Consider the following 21070-nt stretch of genomic DNA (forward strand, 5'->3'; position numbering starts at 1 on the left):
AGATGATTACAAGTTTTCTGATGAGAATGTATTGCCTTTTTTTAAATTCAGAAATGACGACTTGGAAAAACTCAAACTTTATCTTGTGGGAATGTACCAGTTCTGCTATGAAACTCATTTGGGGGAAGGTTTCTCCTGTCCAGGAAGGAAATTTGGGTCAGAAATGTCAGGCATTTCAGCAGAAACAGCCATGTCCTGGGTACAACATTCACAATGACCATGGAGACCTCAATGCTGTTTCTGGGCTTGGCAGCAAAATCCTGGCCTGCTGCCTCTCAGGCAACTGCTGACTCCTCATCTGCTGGCTGGAAGAGGAGCAGTTCCTCTCTGCTATGCTCTTACAGCAAAGATTTTTGAAAATACTTGACTCTATCCTGATACAGAGCAGAAAAAAACCCTATGAAAATGCTTGTGAGATAAAGATTGTTTTCAGCTATCCTGGAGGCTGAATATTTTCTAAAATATATGAAGATTTTTTTTTCGTTTGCATTAGTGCACATTTTACTAATGAAAGGAGTGTCACAGTATGTATGTACAAAGCATGGATCTGGCTAACAGGAAAAGTCGTTTCAGTCCTTCCTTCTGTCCTGGCACAGGTTCCTTGGCATTGCTGATAGTTTGACAAACATTTTTGCCTGCCTCTGCACCACTTACACATGAATGGCTCTTCCAGCGGTTCATTCCCACGGCCATATGTCCCCAGTGGCTATGCCCAGGTTTGCTAATGTCTGTAGAGACATCTATGGTATCATCAGATAGGGGAGCTGCTATGAGATCAAGTGACCCAGTTACTTTTAAGCCAGGTACTTCCTCTTGCTGATTAACCATGTGACTGCACACATGCTCATACTGGCACAACCACTGGGATGGCACAGGGATGGGAACAAGCAACAGGAGGGGAGAGAAGGCTGCTAAAACCAAGTTCATCAAGATATGTCCTCAGTTTTTCTTTTGCAATGATAATAACAGTTATTTGTCATAGAGAAGTGCTAAATCCATGGTGGAAAACAGCAGTTTAACAGCTATGCAGCCGTAAAGCTGCTCATTAATATTTTGTCAAGCATGTGTCTGTGTGCTTGAGTAGCTGTAGTTCAATAATTACAGATTTTGAATATTTCACTGCCAGCTGTTCCTCAAGATATGAACCTGTTGGTTAGTTATGGGTGAAGTTTTCATTAGGATTTAAGCTCCTTAGGCACTCCTGAAAATGTTTTCTGCCATCCTGCTGTCTAATCTCCTATCAGCATAGCAGAAATACCATTAATTAAAGACTGTTACAATCTTCTACACAGACTGCAGGATGCATTTACCATTGCTGTTCATGGGGCTGAGTCCAGCACAGGGCACTGCTGGTGGTCTGGAGCATCAGCCCCTGCATGCACAGGAGCAGAACATGCTCAGGCTTTTCCCTAGGAAGCGTGATCTTGTCCTGTAAGAGCAGGATCATCCTACAAAGTCTAGCACTTGAGCTCCAGCTGTGGAACAGTGTCAGTTACTTAATAAGGCTTGTGGCACTCTATGTGCCACTTGTACTTAAAACAAAAGGTTCACACTGAGAAAGCATCCTGCATGGCCTGTCTGTCTTCTGCACTGCTAATATGCCACTAATAAACTGTGTCTGGTGGTAAACTGGTAGGTAACTGAAGTGGATGAGTTGGGTATACTATGCAGTATCCAAAATCTTTGCTATCTAGATGTTAGCAAATGTGAAGCCCATCTACAAGGAGGGCTGTGAGGAGGATCCAGAGAACTACAGACCTGTCAGCATGACCTTGGTGCTGAGGAAGGACATGGACTAGGTTTTCTTGAGAGCCATCACGTGACATGTGCAGGACAACCAGGGAATCAGGTCCAGGCAGCATGTGTTTGTGAAAAGCAGGCCCTGCTTGACCAACCTGATCTCCTTCTATGACCAAGTGACCTGGTTAGTGGATGAATGAAAAGCTGTGAATATTGTCTACCTGGACTTTAGTAAAACCTCTGACACTGTTTTCCACAGTGGTCTCCTGGAGAAACTGGCTGCTCATGGCTTGGACAGATGCACTGTTTGCTGGGTAAAAAGCTGGCTGGATGACTGAGCCCAGAGTGGTGGTGAATGGAGTTAGATCCAGCTGCTGGCTGGTCACTAGTGGTGTTCCCCAGGGCTCAGTAGTGGGGCTAGTCCTGTTCAATATCTTTATCAATGATCTAGGTAAGGGAGTGAAGGGCACTTTCATTAAGTTTGCAGGTGGCGCCAAGTTGGGTAGGAGTGTTGAGCTGCTGCAGGGCAGGAAGGCTCTGCAGAGGGATCTGCACTGGCTGGACTGATGGGCCAAGGAAAATTGTATGCAGTTCAAAATAGTGAAGTGCTGAGTCCTGCAAGGCCAATGGCATCCTGGCCTGTATCAGCAATAGTGTGGCCAGCAGGACCATGGCAGTGACTGTCCCCCTGTACTGGGCATTGGTGAGGCCACACCTCAACTCCTGCGTTCACTTTTGGGCCCCTCACTACAAGAAAGACATTGAGGGGCTGGAGCGTGTCCAGAGAAGGGCAACGGAGCTGGGGAAGGGTCTGGAGCACAAGTCCTGTGAGGAACAGTGGAGGAAACTGGGGGTGTTTATCCTGGAGAAAAGGAGGCTCAGGGGCCTTGTTGCTCTCTACAACCACCTGAAAGGCGGTTGTAGCCAGGTGGGGGTCGGTCTCTTCTACCAAATAACAAGTGATAGATAGGGTGAGAGGGAACAGTCTCAAGTTGCACCAAGAAGGGTTTGTATTGGATATTAGGAAAAATTTCTTCATGTGAAGTGTCAGCAAGCATTGGAACAGGCTGCCCAGGGAAGTGGTGGAGTCACCATACCTGAAGGTATTTAAAAGCCATGTAGATGTGGTGCTTACAGACATCATTTAATGGTGGACTTGGCAGTGCTGGGTTAATGGTTGGACTTGATGATCTTTGAAGTCTTTTTCAGCCTAAATGATTCTACGATTCTAAATATGTTATGTGATTTGTAAAGGAGTATGCTGGGCTTCCAGGAAGGCCATGGAAACTAGTAGGCATGAGCTAATGAAGTAATATAAAAGAGTATGAAATGAAAGAAACACTAACAATATGTATACTGTAAAGTTAAAAACACTATAGAAATAAACCAAATTCATATGGCAAAAGAGTGTGAGTCATTAAAGCACTACTGGTGTTGGACAGCTGATCCAGAAGCTGCAGGTCTGGGTGGTCTGGACCTCACATTCTCTGCAGGGCAGAACTGCCTCCAGGCCCACAGGGGCTGTATTCTGTTGCTTGCTTTCTTCTTGGATATCCTAGCTGATAGTGCATATCATGCCACCTGAATATGCCTTCCTTTTTTCTTCACAGGGAATGGCTTTTACACTTGAAGAAAGGCTACAGCTGGGAATTCATGGCCTCCTTCCTCCTTGCTTCCTGAGCCAAGACGTTCAAGTCCTTCGTGTAATGAAAAACTTTGAAAACAAATCTAACGATCTAGACAAGTATGTCAAAAACATCTTATTTCTTCTCCCTTTCCCCTTTACTTTTCAGTTCTTTAAAGCCTCAAGGAAAAATTGTGGATTCTGCTTCAATTTACACATTTCCCTCTGAGTCACTTTTTTCCAGCTGTACATACTGTCCAGCAGCAGAATCATAGAGTAGTTCAGGTTTAAAGGGACTTTAAAGATCATCTAGTTCCAAACCCCCTGCCAAGGGCAGGGACACCTTCCACTTGACCAGGTTGCTCAAAGCCCCATCCAGTGTGGCCTTGAACACTTCCAGGGATGGGCCATCCACAGCTTCTCTGGGCAGTCTGGGCCAGTGCCTCACCATGCTCACACTCAAAAATTTCTTCCTACTATCTAATCTAAATCTACCCTCTTTCAGTTTGAAGCCATTCCCCCTTGTCCTATCAATACGTGCCCTTGTAAAAAATCCTTCTCCAGCTTTTATTTAGTTCCCCTTTCAGTCCTAGAAGTTGCTAGAAGATGTCCCCAGAACCTTCCCTTCTCCAGGCTGAACAACCCCAGCTCTCTCAGCCTGTCTTCACAGTAGAGGTGCTCCAGCCCTCTGATCATCTTCATGACACTCCTCTGGACCTGCTCCGACAGGTCCACTGATGTTACTTTTTTCTACCACTATGTAACTGGAGAGTTCTGGTATACTTTGGGTACAAGAAAAAAGCAGAGCACTGAAGGTAGAGTAAACACATGTACTGCATGTACTCGTCTGTATGGTAATCAATATATTCACTAAAACACTGGATGGAAGTACAGAAAAAAACTGTCAGTGTGTAGGAAAAAATAAACCAGAAGCAATAATGTGTATTGACTAATCTTTCTGTTTCTGAGTTTTCACTGCATCCAGTATTGTTCTTTAGGGTTATTGATGGAAGATGCTGTTTGATTCCTGCTGTGATGGACAGTAGGGTTTGCATCTCCATCTCTCTCAGCTGCCATTGATCTGAGGACTGAGGCAGCAGGACTCTTACCCTGTAGACCAATTGCATTGGCTTTTCTGTGTCACAAATTCCTATGTTGATCTTGAAAATTATATACTGATAGCTGCATAAGACCCTTTTGATGCAAATTTCAATATTCTAAGGTTGTGCATGAGTGTGATGTCCTACTGAGTCTTTGTGAGCTGTCACTGAGGATGGTGGAGCTGGCCAGGCCCTCTGGGAAAATTTGCTCCAAGTATCTGCTCATGATGCAGCACAAGGGAGTGTCAGGGCTCAGGAGAACTGAGTGCATACTGAGTGAGCCAACAACTGCTCTTTGTGAAACTGTGAACAACCATAAATACTGATATATAACTATTTTGTTTTACTTTAAAGGTATATTGTTCTTATGACATTGCAAGACAGGAATGAGAAGCTTTTTTACCGAGTGCTGACCTCTGATATTGAGAGATTCATGCCCATAGTTTACACCCCAACAGTTGGCCTGGCTTGTCAGCAGTATGGTTTGGCTTTCAGGAGACCACGGTGAGTGAAGAGACTGTGTTTGCCCTTTTTTAAATTTCATGTGAATGTTTCTTTTGTATCGACACCGTCTTTATGTGGGTGGCCCAAATCATCTAAAACTCAATCCCTCATCAAAAAGTGGACCAGCAAGCAGCTTCGTGTGTGTACATTTGATGAAGAGTTGGGGAGTTGAGAATAGCTCTGACTTCTTCCTATAAACAGTGAACAGAGTGGTTTTGTTCTCAAACAGTGCTGTACAGTCCCCAAACAGCTCGCTGAACTTAGGGCTGCACCCCTCCCCATCTGCTGTCTCAGGAGCACTGAGTGCCCTCTGCAATGCTGTTTGAGTAATTGTTGGGTTTTGGATACACTGTGCTGATTTTGAACTTTTGTATGCACTTCCACAAACTACCCCACTAGAATCATTTTCATAGATGATGCTCTGCATCAGTGCCTTCCTCTCTGCTCAGAACAGTCACTGTGTAAATTCATGCAACATTAAACACTCTGTACCATGTTGGAAGACCCCATTCTGCATAATTCTTTTTAATGATTAATGCTTAGATAAATCCCTTGTTAGCTTTCTGAACTACGTTTTAGTCCTAGCCTGAAAATTCAATGGTACAGTTCAGTTTTCTTTGCAAGCTTTTAAATGTTTTTGTCCTTGAAATGGACCAGTAGTCAGATGAACATTTTAGCTTTTGCTATAGAAACATGCAAAGCAAAGGAATGGAATAATACCATTTTCAAAGCATTTCACAAGCATGAGATTTGACTGCAGTTTCAGCTGAGAGTAGCGTTACAGGTGGGGGCAACTGAGGCAAATTGTACTATCTGAGTCTAGGTCACACAGGGTCCCTGAAGCGCACCTCAAAGACATAAGGACTGTGTAGACAGATAATTAATAACATTTTATATATGAGATTATCTTGGTAAACATGCTTGCTTCCTGCTTGTCATGCAAATTCCTAATAAAGCCACTGTATTCCTTCACATGAGCTGCTCCTCAAGATTGCTTTTTGGCTTGTGTCTATGCTAGGTAATTGTGTTCTGTGTCCTGATGTGCAGCTTGTGGATCTACTGGGCTGGGGTGAAGTCATTCATCTAGTCAAGCCTTTATTGTAATCCCTCCTCCTCCTCAGTGTGTATGAGGAAACCAGAGAAGGATCTGCACTTTGTACAGGGGAAAGACACTTACTTCTTGTGGGCGTGAATAAAAGGGAGCAGAAATAAGAGAGTCCAGATTGTGTCTCCAGGTGTTGAGCTGTGAGCACTGTCAGTCAGGGAAGAGCACACTGCTGGTTCTCAGCTAATCAATATTCATACAGCAATTCCTGCTGTACAGCCACTGTGTCTTTGCCTCCTGGCTGCTTTTACCTTGCATTAAGTTAAAACAATATTTGGGAGCTTTGCTTCTTTTATTTTCATCCATTGTTATCTTCAGGAAAGCAGGGATGTCTTTCCACATACTGAACTCTTTCTGCAGTTGTTGCTGTTGGAGAATTCCCCTTCCTGTAACTCATGTCTTTCTCATGTTTTAAATCTACATTATTTTACCAATGTGATAGAAATGTCTCATAGTCTGACAGTTTTGCTGCTAAATTTGAGCTGGGTCTTTTCTGGATTCCAGCCCATGGTGGCTTCTTCAGGAAAGAGCAAATGACCATGTCCTTGGTACACTGGATTTCCTGGGGAGTTTGTTTCCCTGAAGATACTGAATGAATTTCAGCTTAGCTTCAGGTTTGGTTGTAATCAAGGTTGTTTTAGCAGAAGAATGTTTTCATTGCAAAAAGAAAAGAGTTCTTACATCATGTAAAGTGATGAGACTAAAATAGGAAGTGTTCACATGTGCTTTTTTTTTCAATCTGACTCTTACTTTCTTGGGTTATATATTTTCTTTCCTGGAGTGTATTACATACATTAGAAGTTGGCCTGCAAGACAAATAATTCAAGGTAGGATGCTAGTACTTCTGCTAAAATCATTGGGACCAGCAGATTTAGGGATCTCGTTAATAAAGATCTAAATATGAATTTTTAGCTCTTCCCATCCCATTATCTGAAGCTGCACTGGCAGTCTGAAAAGCTGATTCTTCTAACCTAATTTTATTTGTATTGGAAGGTTTTTAAAACAAAATGGCACTCATATAAATATATTTTACTGGTGTTTTAGGAAAAGCAAGCACCTGGAACTGGAGAGGATATCCAAGCCCTTCAATTTTGCTCTGCCATCACAGGAAGTTTTAACATTTAACCCTGTTCACTAACTAATCATATTTTATTTTAAATCTGCAATAAAGCTGCCCTAAGTAGCCCATTCCATTAACTCTCACATAAATAGAAATCACTTTTCCTCTAGTATATAACCTAAATGTTCTTTGCCAACATCACCCTCTCTACAGCAGCCTTTTCTCAGTAGAAGACTGTTCAGTCTGGTGGTTTTCTTACCTGTAGTTTGTGCTGCTCTGCCCTGTGTTCTCACTCTGGAGTGTCCTTTTTGGCTGCACTTCTCCTGAAATGTACCACAGGAGGGCAAGCACTGCTTTGCCCCAGAGGACTGGCAGTGTGGAAGAGGTTGGAGCAGTCAGTTTAGTTCTGCTTACACATCCCAGCGGGCCCTCACCTTTATTGGCATTACCTGAGGGCTCTGGTCACTGTAATTCATTTTGTCTTCTGCTTGTGAATCTTTTCTTGGAGACAACTACCACACCACATATGTGCCACTCTAGAACTGTGCTTAGCATTTCTCCTCACTCTGTGTCCTGCTGTGAGCTCTGTTCTGTTGGGTTAGGGTCATTCTCTCCAGAGAATCAGTGTTTCTAAACTTCTCCTCTGGAGTGCCACACCTCCCAGCCCGGCTCTTTGGGCAACAGAGAGATGATTTGAATGCTTGCTGTAGCAATTACCTTTTTATCCAAACTGTCACATTTAATGCTGTTAACGAGGCAAGAGAGATGAGATATCTCCATTTTAAAACTCCATGTGGTGCTCCAGCATGGATGGATGTGCCCATATAGCACAGCTTATTGTGCAGTCTGTCTGTGGCCACAGCAGCAGCAACCTTTGGACACAATTAGCTTCTCTCCCATCTTGGAATCTTTCTCAGCTGCAATAGTGCTTGGCTTTATACTTGAAGGTTGAGCCTGGAAGGATTAAAGTGCAAGTAATTTGCTTAAAAAGCAGATCTTGTACAACAACATCTGAAAAGAGTCCTAAGATGTCCAGGAGGGCTTCTCTCAGCATCATTTATCAGAACACATTTATCTGTGTTTGCATGGCTGCAGATTTTGTTCATCAGATACTGTTGTTGTAATTGCAGGACTCAATGCCTCTTTTTCCCTTTCTTAGTCTTTATATACAAACCCTTAATGGGTGAACCTCTAACCTGCACTTTTACGGGGCCAGTGGATGGAATTCTCCTTCCAGGTCAGAGCTCCATCATACTCCCTGCTAGCAGATTTATCTGCTCCAAATGGAATCAGACACCTGGTGTTCTTTTCTTTCAAAAAGCTATCCAGCCAGGCTTTCTATATTTAACAGTAGAAAAGAGCTACTAGGAACAAAAACACTTGCAAACATTCGACTCTTCTCATGCTTATCTATGATGCCCACAGTTTCCCCACTTCTTCTGGTGGGCCAGGCATAGCTCCTGATGCCCCCGCAGGTTCTCTGCCTTCCCCAAACTCTTACTGCCTTTCTTTGTACTAGTTGCTTTAAATTCTTCAGGCAGGATATTTTTTTCCATTGGCCTCAGACTTCTTCCTAAGTGATTAAGCCTCAGAGGTTTAGAATGACTGAAATAGAGGCGGAACCGTAAAATTATTAAAAATTACATCCAGGCACTGTTGCCTAAGAGATCTGAAGTTTTTGCTGGAAGGTGTCTGTGTTGAATACATTTTTCCTATCTTGTTTTTCAGCCAGCTCCCTGGTGAGTTAACAGTATTTGTTTATTTAAAGCCATGTAATAAGCATTACAACCTTCAGGCTAAAGTACAGTTTCATTTTTTATTTTGAATTTTTGAAATAAAAAATATAAATTATTATGTCATTTGTAAGTACAGGTTGAAGTACTAAGCAATAGCACCTCTTTTGCAGTAATGATTAAGAACCCCATCAAAATCTCTCTTCTGTGATCAAACCATGTATAATAAGCACAAAAGAAGAGTAACATGTCCAAAGAGAAGTCTTCCTAAGCATAGGTCCTGTGTGCAGCTGTGGCCAGTAACGGGAGGACTACAGGACTAGAATAGGTAAACATGCTCACTTTTTGGGGACTTCTCAGGTTATGCTCCTCCTCATTTTGTGTCTTGTGATTGCAGTTTTGTTATGAAAATCTGTTGCTCCTTTTGACTCACAAGTTCTGTAGGGGACGCAGATGTATGCACATTATCAAGGCCAAAGGATGCGACTGGAAATAAGAGTCCCAAGGTGACAAGACTTGTTTCATATAAAGAATATATCTTCTGCAGTGTATGATGATCAAGGGTGATCCAGACTTAAGGGACATTTCTTGCAGTTGTACTGCTTCAAGTCCTTTGTCTGCACATGTGCAGATTTGCAGTCTGTCTCCTGCAATCCATCCCTGGCATCCCCCTCATTATTCTCTCCCACCACCCTTGTGCCTCCACAAATGTCCGTGCTGCTGTGTAATGATGGTTCAAGGATAAATCTGGGCAGATCCAAGTCCTTTTTGGGCCAGGCTGGCAGTAATTCAAATAGGCAGTTCACTGCCACGTGGAGAGGAGCTGTGCTGACACACTGAAGCAGAAGACAGCTGCTCAAGGCCTGGGGAGGGCAGGCTCACTTATGGTCAGCAGCAGCGACAATACAATTAGCTTCAAGCAAAGGACAGGCTATCCTAGGTACTGAGGAACATGGGCCTTGGAAGTGTTTGCTTTTCAAAGCCCAGAGATGCCTTATCCTCATCAGAAATTTGTAGACGGAAAGAATGAAATGTAACAAAGCAGGGCTTGCAACTTTGAGATGCTAAATGAAGGATGGAAGGAGGAATCTTTGTTCTTTGGTCCCACTAACAGATAGAGTCGTCACTTCCTTAGGAAATGATTCTACCACCCCTATAGGCTTTCAGACTGTGGTTGAGAGTCCTTTTTTCTTTAGATTAAGGATACAAAGCCTCTACAAAGAAAAGTGCATAGTAGTATTTTGGTTTCTTTCCTCTTTTGCTCTTTTTTTCAATGTAAAATGTACTTAATGAATATCATGGGGATCCTTATGGAGCACAGGACTGAACATGTGCAATGCCATTTAAAAAGTATGTTTTAAGCCTGAGGATCTGTTTTAATTGTGACAGAGTCTTTGAAAGATACTACACTTCTTCACAAAGAGATAGTAAAGAGGAAATTCAGGGCATGGAATCAGGATTTTGTTTCTTCTGTGATAGTGAGGGATAGTTTATTACAGTGGCATAAGACCACAGTCTCTCAAGACACTGCTTAATTCATAAGCATAGTGGTATTTGAAAGTATGAAGTTGTCAGCTGCTCCTCAAAAGCTTTTGGGATCCCCTGAGAGTAGGACTGGAAAAGGCTGGTGTATCACCACTGGAGAAGGGTTATGAGGACAGAAAAAACTTGCCTAAGCTCACTTTTTTTTCTACAAACGTAAATATCCTTGAGGACTGCTTGCAGAACAATGCAAAACATGTTGGGATTAAGCTGAACCTGGAGAAAGCTAACAGGATGCAGATGGTGTGAAAATTAAGTCTGACAGAATAATGATCTGTGTCTCTGATGAAAAATGAGTAAATGAAACATCAGTCAATCTACAGAATTGTCTTGTCAGCAGGTCTGGCTCCGCTGAGTGGCTTTTTTTGTGGTGTTGTGCCGTCTGAGCAGCAGGAGGGAAAGTTACCTGCCATTTCTGGACACTTTAAGACCAAACCAAATGGAATTAGAAGAAAAGTGTAAATCCCATAAACTTGTCCCTAACTATAGAATTGTCTGCACTCCCTCTTCTATAAAACATTGGAGACCAGAAGTGAGTGAGAAGACTGGGGTTTGGATTCTTATCCTGAAAGTTTGTTTTGAAACCCCTCTAGACAATCTCTACTTCTTGTAAAAACACTGGTTGTCATATCTTCTCCTGTTGCCACCAGTCTGGTTCAGCCTTCCTCCAGAGGCAGCTGAGTCAGTGCATGAGAAGAGGAATGTGTTTAACACTCTGTTTAGGTAGCATTGCCACAGGTGCCCAAAGACTGGTCTTAGAACAGACTGAAGGGGAGGGAATGTCTGTGGAAAGTCTCAGGGAGACCATGTGTAGTCAGAAATCCATGAAGAGGTTAGACATAGGTGGGGACAGTCGTTGGTATGGGACAGGATTATTGAATGGGGGGGTGGAGGGGGAGACCATGGTTGGAGTAGGTGAGGAGAAAGTAGTTCATGCAGAGGGAGCCCAGGGCTGCTGAAAATGGCTCAGCCTGTTAGGAACTTCTGAGAGCTGACAAAGTAATTCAAAGTTTCCCACTGCTCCCTCTCTCCCCACTTTCTTCAGGCAAGTCTTTTCAGTATGCTGTACCCCTATCCTTGTCTCTTCTCTGTTTCCACTTCACGGAAGTGTTTCTCAAAATGGGGAGACAAGCACAGATTGGCTTGTGGGTATACAAAGAGAAGAGCTGGTGTATCAGTCCTGATCTGATGTTCCATGGAGGCTGGGGAATGGGATGGACACTGTTGGTGTTGTGACTTGAGTTACTGCATTGCAATGAGTGAAAAAGGGAGTGAAAAAGGACTTAGCTCTGGTTTTTTTCATTAGAAAACCAGTCAGCACTCCTTGTTCTGTATCTCCAGTCTTCTCCCTCTCTCTTTTCCTCACATTTCCTAAGAAAAATGTGTGTGCACTGGCTGTAACAACCATGAGAAGCTTCTATGGGCGTGAGGTAAAATGTCAGGCACACAGAAGTTAACAGCAAATCTCATGTTAATTTATGAAGGTCAGGCTTTCTGCTGCTGTCAGAGGTGATTTAGATTTAAGTCTGTTGAAATTCCCTGATATACCAGGAGAAGCTCGAAGGAAGAGGTGGAGTTGTCCAAAAGAAAGAGGTTGACCTGGTGAAGGAAATACAAGAGAATGTGTTCGCCTTTGATCTGGCATAAATCTATGCTGCTGCCACAAGAAACAACCCCACCTCAAACAAAAAATGCCAAAGACAGGGAGGAAGGAGGAGAATTATTTAGAATAATGAATACCAGGATGTAAGTTTGAGGGGAAATGATGCTGACTATCATGAAAACCTTGGACAGCAGTATCTATTGGGCTGTGGAACAGCCATGGATTGGGCCCAGAAAGCCAACTGTGTCCTGAGCTGTACCCAAAGCAGCATGGACAGCAGGGCAAGAGAGGTGATTCTCCCCTCTGCTCTCATGAGACCTACCTGGAGTGCTGCATCCAGCTCTGGGGCCCCCAACACAAGGACATGGACCTGTTGTAGAGAGTTCAGAGAAGGCCATAAGATGCTCAGATGGCTGGAGATCCTCTCCTGTGAAGACAGGCTGAGAGAGCTGAAGTTGTTCAGCCTGGAGAAGGGAAGGTTCCAGGGACACCTTAAAGCACCTCACAGTACCTGAAGGGGGCCAACAGGAAAGCTGGAGAGGGGCTTGCACAAGGGCATGTAGTGGTAGGATAAGGAGCAGTGGTTTTAAACTGAAAGAGGGTAGGTTTAGATTAGATATAAGAAGTTTCTGACTGTGAGGGGGGTGAGGCACTGGCATAGGTTGCCAAGAGAAGCTGTGGATACCCCAACCCTGGAAGTATTTAAGGCCAGATTGGATGGGGCTCTGAGAAACCTGTTTTAGGGGAAGGTGTCCCTGCCCATGGCAAGAGGTTTGCCATGATTAGATGGTTTGCCATGGTTAGATTATCTCTAAGATCCTCTTCAGACCAAACAATTCTGTGATCCTATGATTCTATTACCTGATTATGGAAGAATTCATATACAAGCTGCTGTTATTTTCTGGTTTTGCTGCAATTTATGGCAAAAGTTAGATTTTTTTTTTTATTAGGTGGATTCACTAAAAGTATAACAAATTATATTTCATTTATCTGGAAGCTGACTTTTCTGGTATTGTCAAAATAATCTTTCTTTTCTTTGTCAAACTTTGTTCTAATTCTGTGTTCATTCTTGGGGCTCCCTGCAGTGCACTTTAAAAGGGAAGGTGTGGGTCCTGGAAGAATTTGCACAGCACAGGAAGGAAATATAATCAGGGTAGGACTTAATTTAACTTCCCAGGGGGTTTTGATCCCACCTTAACCTCTGCACTATCAAGTAAAACAGAATACATTGTGTGCTTAGCAGTGAAAACAGATAAGGGCTCCTTGGTCAAAATCAACTGAGCAACAGCACTGTATGACCATCTCAGCATGTTTGTCTTTGTAATCCTGTAATCTTCCAGTTACTGAGATACTTCCAGAATCCAGCACACAATCAGGTGTAGGACTGAACCTCCAAAAGGGCAGAGGAAAATCCGGGCCAAGTCAAATTTTCCTACACTTAAAATTGTTTTTGAACAAAGAACATCAATCCCCTTGAACGTGATGAGCTTAAACACAGCAAAGGTTACTGAATTTGGCAAATGCCCACACTTGCTGGTTGGTGGAATCCCTGGATGGTGGAAACTTATGTCTCACCTCAATGCCTGGTCTTTACCCATCTGCATCTGTAAATTTGTGAGTGACAGAAGGCAGTCTGGTCTTACCCTCTCCCTCCTGCACATTAGCAAGAAGGGAGCTCTGGGTGCTGAGGATAAGCCAGAGTCAGACCCCATACTGCAGACCTGCTTGGCTCTTACCCAGTCCTTGGCTCCTTACACAGACAGACCTTCTCGGAGGTCCTCCTAAACAGTATTGAAATGCCACTGCTGAAAAGGACACTGGGAAATTTGGGGTTGTCAAGTTTTAAAATACAAGGAGGATGTAATCCCTGAATTATGCTATGACTTGGCAGTTCTCTGGTTCAACCAGACAATCCAGTCCTGAGAGTACAGTAGGGAAAAGCAGCTCATGACAAGCCAAGAGCAACATGGGTCTGCTGACCTCCTCCCTTAATCCTAGAATGTGGATAGCAGAGATCCACTGGGGACCTGATTCCAACCCTCTGCATTTTCACATTGCTGCATAGTGACCAATAACAATAGGTACTGAGCTGGTCTTTCTCCATCAACTTCCCCCTGGAGAGGAAGAAAGGATATTTGTTCTTTAGGCTGATTCCTGACTAGCAGAACCCATAAATCCAGGATTCCTCCTGGTTTCTGTCCACTGTCCCCTAACATTTCATATCTGTGAAACCTTATATTCCTTTCCACATCCCCTTCATCCTTTTTTCATATCCACCTGTGCTTTACCATAGCCACCCACACCAGCTTGTGTTCCTCCCTTTCCCTCACCTCTTCCTTAGGGAGCAGTGAGCACAGCTTTCAGTGCTCTGCTTGCCATCCCTTCTGATTTCCTATCTGTGCCTTTTTGATCCTGCCCCACAACCATTCTGGTTTTTTTCATTTGGTTTCCTCTACAGTCACCTTTTTTCCTCCTTTTCTCTGCCTTCTGCTTAGTCCTGCAGCCCAGGAAAGCCCTAAGGCTTTGCTAGGACTCGTCTAGTGAGGGCTTAGTAAGTACCGGAGTAGGTACTAGATGGGAAGCAGCACATGTTGTGTGCAGCTGCAAACTGTGACAAAATAATTGTCAGAATAAGGTCTATGTTCCCTTCTCCAGAATGGTGAGGACATGAACCCCTTTATCTTTTCTCTTTATCTCAACAGTAATTTTCCTTAAAGGGTGTGGGAACAAACATCTTTGAGACCTTTGCCTTTCTGATAGATTTGTTGAAATGAGCTAGCAGGTAAGAGAGGACACAGTATAATTTCCCTTTTCCTGGGGGGGAAAAAAAAAAACCTGCTAAAAATAGTGGTAGGTGTTAATAATTTGGCAGATAGGAGATGGATCCAAAAGCTTTGCTTTAGGCTGTGGTCTGGACCTTCCTGCAGTGGCAGGGGTTGGACTATGCCAAAGCACTGGGAGGGCTACAGCTTGCATTCGTATGTGCTCACTTAAATCTCTCTGTTCCTGATCTTTGGCAGTTTCTTACGGCTTAGCAACATCCCATCCCTTGGGATCATGGAGATTTCCCAGTGTGGGTTTAGGGGGGTTGTGTGGATAGTGAATCTTTCATTATTGTACCTTGGAGCCTGCATCTTCTGGCTTCCACACTGAATTTTGGGCTTCCTACCTAAAATATATGGTGACAACTTTAAGGACATTTATGGTAGCAATGAAATTATTCATGTTGCAGATCATTTGAAATTAAATCTCTTACTGTACTTAAATTACAGATATATTGCCTTATAAGTCTCTGTATATATTTGATTAATAGTTGATTGTGCTTGGTTTTTATTATTTTTTTTCATTATTGCCTCAGGGTACTGGTCAGCATCCCACAATTTACAAAGAAAATTACCTAAAACAATGAAAATTTCTTGGCTTTTATTATAAACAAATCTGAAAAAAATAGCTGATTAATCATCACAGAAATTTTGTCCAATCTGATGATTAATTGTACTGTATTTAGACAAATCAGTGCATGCTAGCACATACTTTCTCTCCAAAGTCTGTAGCCCACAGGCATTTGTAATCTCAAGCTCCCTAAAACAGCCAAGCAATTTCAAAGTTTATTTTGTTGTTCTGAAGCCTTTTGTCCTGTTCTGGCAGAGACCAGAAGCAAAAAAAGTCAACAGTGGGGGTGCAGCTGGTGGAAATGTCCCCAAAGGCTCATATTGCTCAACCTGTCAATTTTGTGTATGAGTTTTGAAAGTGAAAATAAATAATGTAGGCCTTTACTGTAACCACATTTTATTTCATCTCTAGCACAGACTGCCCTTAAATCCAGAGTGGCTCCTCCAGCCTGCTCCTCTGGCACAGCAGTGAGAGTTTTCTGTGGTTAGCACACAACAAAAGCCAATCCATCAGCTGATCCCTCCCTCGCGTGTGTTCCTTTTGCAGCCTTGGACAGCCAAAATACCTGCCAGTCAGCTGGGCTTGGGCCATAATTCAGCCAGACTGCAAAGAGCACAGAGCAGCATGCAGCAGCAGTCAGCGTCCTTCCACCATGACAAGCCAACTTGGTTTTTCATTTCCTGACTGTGAAAATAATTTTGACATGTGGATTTCAATGTTACGCTTAGACAGTCTTGCTCCAGGTTTTCCAAGAGCATCATGCCTTTGTGTAAGGAATGGCTGTGATCACTGCAAAAGGTCAGCTTGTGCCATGCCTGTCAGAGCTGTTTTCTGTCCAGCCTTATAACTCACTGTAGGTTTCTGGCTTCTGTCTCACAACTTTTTCATGGCTGTCCAATGGCAGCCTGGTGCAGGCTGGGATGCTGGCAAAGATCTGACTCATCTCTTTTGTTTGTTGCTTTTTTAAGCAATGATTTCCCGTGGACTTCCTATGTCTTCTAAGGGAAATCCAGGCCTAGTTAAGTTAAAACACTCAAGGACTTTTATGTGAGTAGAATTTCATCACCTTCAGGTTGTAAGTGGAGACACTTAACTTCTATTAGTATTCCAAGAATGAGCCATTCCTATCCAGATAAAAACACTTACTCATGATGCCTGCTTGTCTGATTTAAGTATTAGGAATATGTGCATTTTCTTAGTGTTAACTTACACAGTAGTTTTTATTGTCTCCTCACTTGTGGAGCAAGTTCCTCTCATAGCACCCGGACTAGAAGTTAATAAGTGAAAAAAAAATTAAACAAAGCCAAAGTTTTGTTACCTTTAGTCCTGCAATTCACTGAACTGTTATGGTAGCACACACATGAGGAACCAGACTCCTTGAAGGACTCTTCCTTGGCTGGATGAGAAGTATCTGGAGAATTAGGGACCTTAGCTATCATTTTAATCTGCTTTCCTCCATCAGTTCCTCTTCTCAGGAAGAAGTAATTATATAAGGCAAAGCCTGGTAGCCCATTAAAGAAGACACCTCTTTTCTGAGATCCAGTAAACAAGGCTGATGGGCTGATCTCTGTGCAGAAAGCACATGGAACTTGCAGTTGAGGGTTTTTGTGTTATTCCTGCTATATACCAAACCCTGAGCAAGCCTGACTGTTGCAGTGTCAGTAAATATTGGATAATGCTGTGCAAATACATTCCTCCCTTACTGAGCAAGTATCTTATTCTTCAGAGAGATGTCCTTTTGGAGGAGTGAGGAGAAGAAGGATGAAGCTGCAATAGTGTAGTGGGAGGGGTTGTGCTTTTCAACTCCTGTCAAGTTAGGAGCTTTTGAGGTCCTTCTGGTGGTGTCCATTTTCCTCCACAGAACTTAAATATACAACCATTTTCTGTCTCAGCTAGCAAGGGAAGTTCATGAGAATCAAAGAGTGATGTCCTTTTGCTTCATGCTAGTATACATATCAGTGATCCAGTGCCATCGTTTGTTCTGCTTTTGACCAGTGTGATGTGAATACTGGTGGGTATAGACTGTTACTCATATATGGTAAGTGTAAAGAGGGCATTGATTTTATAGATGTAAACAGGTAACTGAAGTCATAGGAATGCTGCCCAAACCCACAGCACAGGACAAGACTGCAAGAAGAGCACAGCAGTGGCCAAAGAGGTTTTACATGGAGCTTGATGAGCAAAGGCTTTGATTGCCGTGGATTTCTGTTTGATTTCTTGTCAGAGGCAGCAGTGGAGCAAGATTACACCAGGAGGGTTGCAAACATAGCCACAGGAGCATTGGTAATTGCCAAGGAAAAGCCATTAGGAGAGGGAGAGAGACTTTTGGGTAGGAGGGAAGTGAGGAGAGATTATAGAGCTGTGAGGAAAGATTGCATAATGTTTTTCACTCCCCTCTGTGCTTTGGGGAATGAACATTCTCTGTAAACAAACAACAGCACTTTAGAGATAGCACTGCTGGCTCCACTGTTTTTTCTAATGGGAAATAGCTCACAAGTCAGCATTGCTAACCAGGACTGTCAGAAAAGGGAACACTACTTAGCATTTTTAAAGAAGTAACTGCTTATCGAATGAAAGGATTAAAGGATATTTCTGTTTTCTAATATCTGAGACATGTTAAAACTAGTTCCTTCCCAAATGTTTAAAGGACTCATAGAATCATGGAATGGTTTGGGTTAGAAATATCCTTAAAGAGTATCTAGTTCCACCCCCCTGCCATGGGCAGGGACACCTCCCACTAGGTCACATTGTTCATAGCCCCATGCAACCTGGCCTTGAACACTTCTAGGGATGGCAAGTCCTCAAACTCTCTAGGCAACACTCTGTTGTAGTGCCTCACCATCCTCACAGTAAAGAATTTCTTTCCAGTATCTAATCTAAACCTGCCCTCCTTTGGTTTGAAAGAACCATTATCCCTTGTCCTATCATTACAGGTCCTTGTAAAAAATATAAATGTTATTCCAAAAAGCCATCACCCGTATCTAGTGCCACTTCTCTGGGCATCAAATGTGCCATGTTTTCCTTGTCTTTGACCTTTTTCTAAAATAAGCCTTGCAGTCAAGGGATTGTCTTCATTGTGGGACTTTCAGAATGTCATCAGGATGACCAAGATTTAACCAGTACTGGGGACCAGAGCAGGATCCTTTTTATGGCTCACATGGTACACTGTGTAGCTTTAGAAATCCTGGGGTACTGCCATGAACTCAGTCAGGATAAAACCAGAAAAGAAAATATAATGTCCCTGGCTTAGGTCCTGTATAGTGTGGGTGAACATACTCAAGCTCTTTATGGATTCTGCAATGACCTGCAGTTTGCTAGATCCTACAGTCCAGTTCAGGCAGCTTGACTGGATTTGCTGACATCCAGACAGAAATACTGCCTCAGTGACAAGAGGCTGTAACTCTCCCTGAAGTTTCCTGGACTCTTATGGACGTGCTCAGTGGCACAATAAAATCGAGTCTAACTTCCACCTTAACTAAAGGCAGCTGTAGTGAAACCTGTGACGTTAGTGAATATGAGACTGCAGCTCTGAAACCCTAACAAATGCAGGTTGAAGCACTCCCCACTTTTAATTACCCCCACGAAGGTAACAGCTCTCTGAAGGTTACTATTTAACCAGAAATAATGGTACAGCATCTACATTCTGGATTGAAATTTCTGAGGCAGTTAATTTTTACTAAAGTCTAATTCTTGTGGTTTTGTCCCCATGCATGGCTGAAGCCATGTAGAATGGCAGGTTCCTGGGCACAGGTGAGTTTTCTGGTCTGGAAAAACATTGTGCCCCACACAATGGTCATGTTATGTGACTTGATCAAAATTACTTACATTCTTAGCTTTACATTTTAATTGAATCCTTGTTATTGAGTCCTAAGGAGTTTAAAGGAAAACTACCTCATTTCTTTTTGTTTCTGTGAAGCAATTTATCCACTGTTATCCCAAGAGAGTTGGAGCAGACATGGTGATAAAGGCAGAATAAAGATGATAAAGGTTGCTGAGGTTTCATTTCTCCTTCAGAATGCTTAGGCTGCATCTTTTCCACAGAAAAATCAAGTTACTTCATTTTGTTGCCACTTGGATGTTTCTTATTTACTACTAGTCCATCTAGGCTAACCTGTTCAGAGCTCTACCTTGATGTTCTCAAAGGCACAAATAAGCTTTTGCTCCTTTTACCTTCCCTGTAATCATGGAATCATAGAATGATTTGGGTTAGAAATGATGAGAGATCATGTAGTCCACCCCCTTGCCATGGACAGGCACTAGACCACCTTGCTCAAGGCCATCCAATCTGTCCTTGAATATCTCCAGGGAAGGTGCATCCACAGTTTCTCTTGGCAACATGTTCAAGTGCCTCACCACCCTCACAGTAAAGACTGTGTCCTTGACTGAAACCTGGCTGCTACTCTTCCCTGTTCACTCATCAGCAAAGCTTTTGCTGAGTTCAGTTTGTGGAGCTTGTCTGTTCTTTCTGCCTGTCTTGCAGAAGGGATTTTTGGACAGAGAAACCCTCTGCCAATTTTGGGCATGTTATTTTTACTAATTGGCCAGCTCACCTCTGTGGGTATGTTGTTGTCAGGAGGGAGAGCACAACTCTCCTGGGGATCATACAAAATGAGGACATACCTGTGACCCCTGACTCTAAAGACCCCTGATGTGTCTGTTTCCCTTTGCATCTCAAAAACACCATGAATTTGCTCAACTGCCTGTCAGAGTTGGTCATTGCAAACCCCATCTGCAAAGGGACTTCCAGCTCACTACTACCACGATTCCCTCCTGAATGCTTAAACACCTAATGGGAGGCCACAGACCCTCAACCAGGTTCAGGAACCTGCTTCAGCTGGGTGCCTAAAGGCATTGGAAATTTAGGTGTTTTATTGAAACTGGGCCCTTGGCTCTCGGATTCAACATTAGTGAAATACAAGGCTTGCTTAGATACATGCCCACTTCCTGATGTGGTTGTGTCACTGATAGAGGTCACTTTCCCACATGGATCACCATTTCCTCCTCCTGATGATTTCCCTTCCAAATCTGGTAGTGCCATTAGGGTGTTAGTCTAAAATAAGCCATCTGATTTTGTCTGAGTAAAGTAAGGAGCACTTAGCATCAAATACGTAATATTAAGGAAGAGAACACAAATTCTGAGAGGGCTGTCTCTCCATGCTTGGTTCTCAGTCACCAACTAGGCTATCTAAGCCAAGGCAATCTGATGGCAGCTGTGGGAGTCCTACTCCCAAGGAGCATAGTGAGAGTAGTCACCAGATTTTGGAAGACCCAAGCTGAGCTCTTTCTACTGGCAAATCCTGAGCAAGGATTGGACACCAGCATGCTGCCCTCCTGATTCAAGGGCCAGAGTCAGGGGGCAGTGGGTAGCTGCCCTTTCCACTTTTATATGAAATAACTCTCAGTTCCATCAAGCCACAGGACCAGCAGTGGGTAGACAGTTGGGCTTCAGCTTCTGCTGTGAGCACAGGATGTCTTTCAAAGGTTAAATAGCTGGTGGACTCAGTACTGAAGAGATGTGCATGTATAAGGCACACAGCTAGACACTTAATAGGTGTCTTCATTATGTATGGAAAATGTTACCTTCAAACAATAGCATTCTTTCTAAAAGCATATCACAACCTGAAATATATGCAGTGATGTTACTAATTTGCACTTTTAATTCCCAG

General features: G+C 43.1%; 1 protein-coding gene across 4 annotated transcripts in view; it reads left to right on the forward strand.

Moving 5' to 3' along the window:
- ME3 (malic enzyme 3) overlaps positions 1-21070 on the forward strand; it is a 119591-nt gene that overhangs the window by 61256 nt on the left and 37265 nt on the right. For all 4 annotated transcript variants that reach the window (XM_069015773.1, XM_069015745.1, XM_069015764.1 and 1 more), the window contains 2 exons: positions 3351-3484; positions 4819-4968. In XM_069015773.1, the coding sequence (XP_068871874.1) occupies positions 3351-3484; positions 4819-4968 (284 nt within the window). The remainder of the gene's footprint in view (positions 1-3350; positions 3485-4818; positions 4969-21070) is intronic.

The sequence above is a fragment of the Aphelocoma coerulescens genome, chromosome 1 (genome assembly GCF_041296385.1).
Source record: "Aphelocoma coerulescens isolate FSJ_1873_10779 chromosome 1, UR_Acoe_1.0, whole genome shotgun sequence".
In the NCBI taxonomy this organism is placed as follows: Eukaryota; Metazoa; Chordata; class Aves; order Passeriformes; family Corvidae; genus Aphelocoma; species Aphelocoma coerulescens.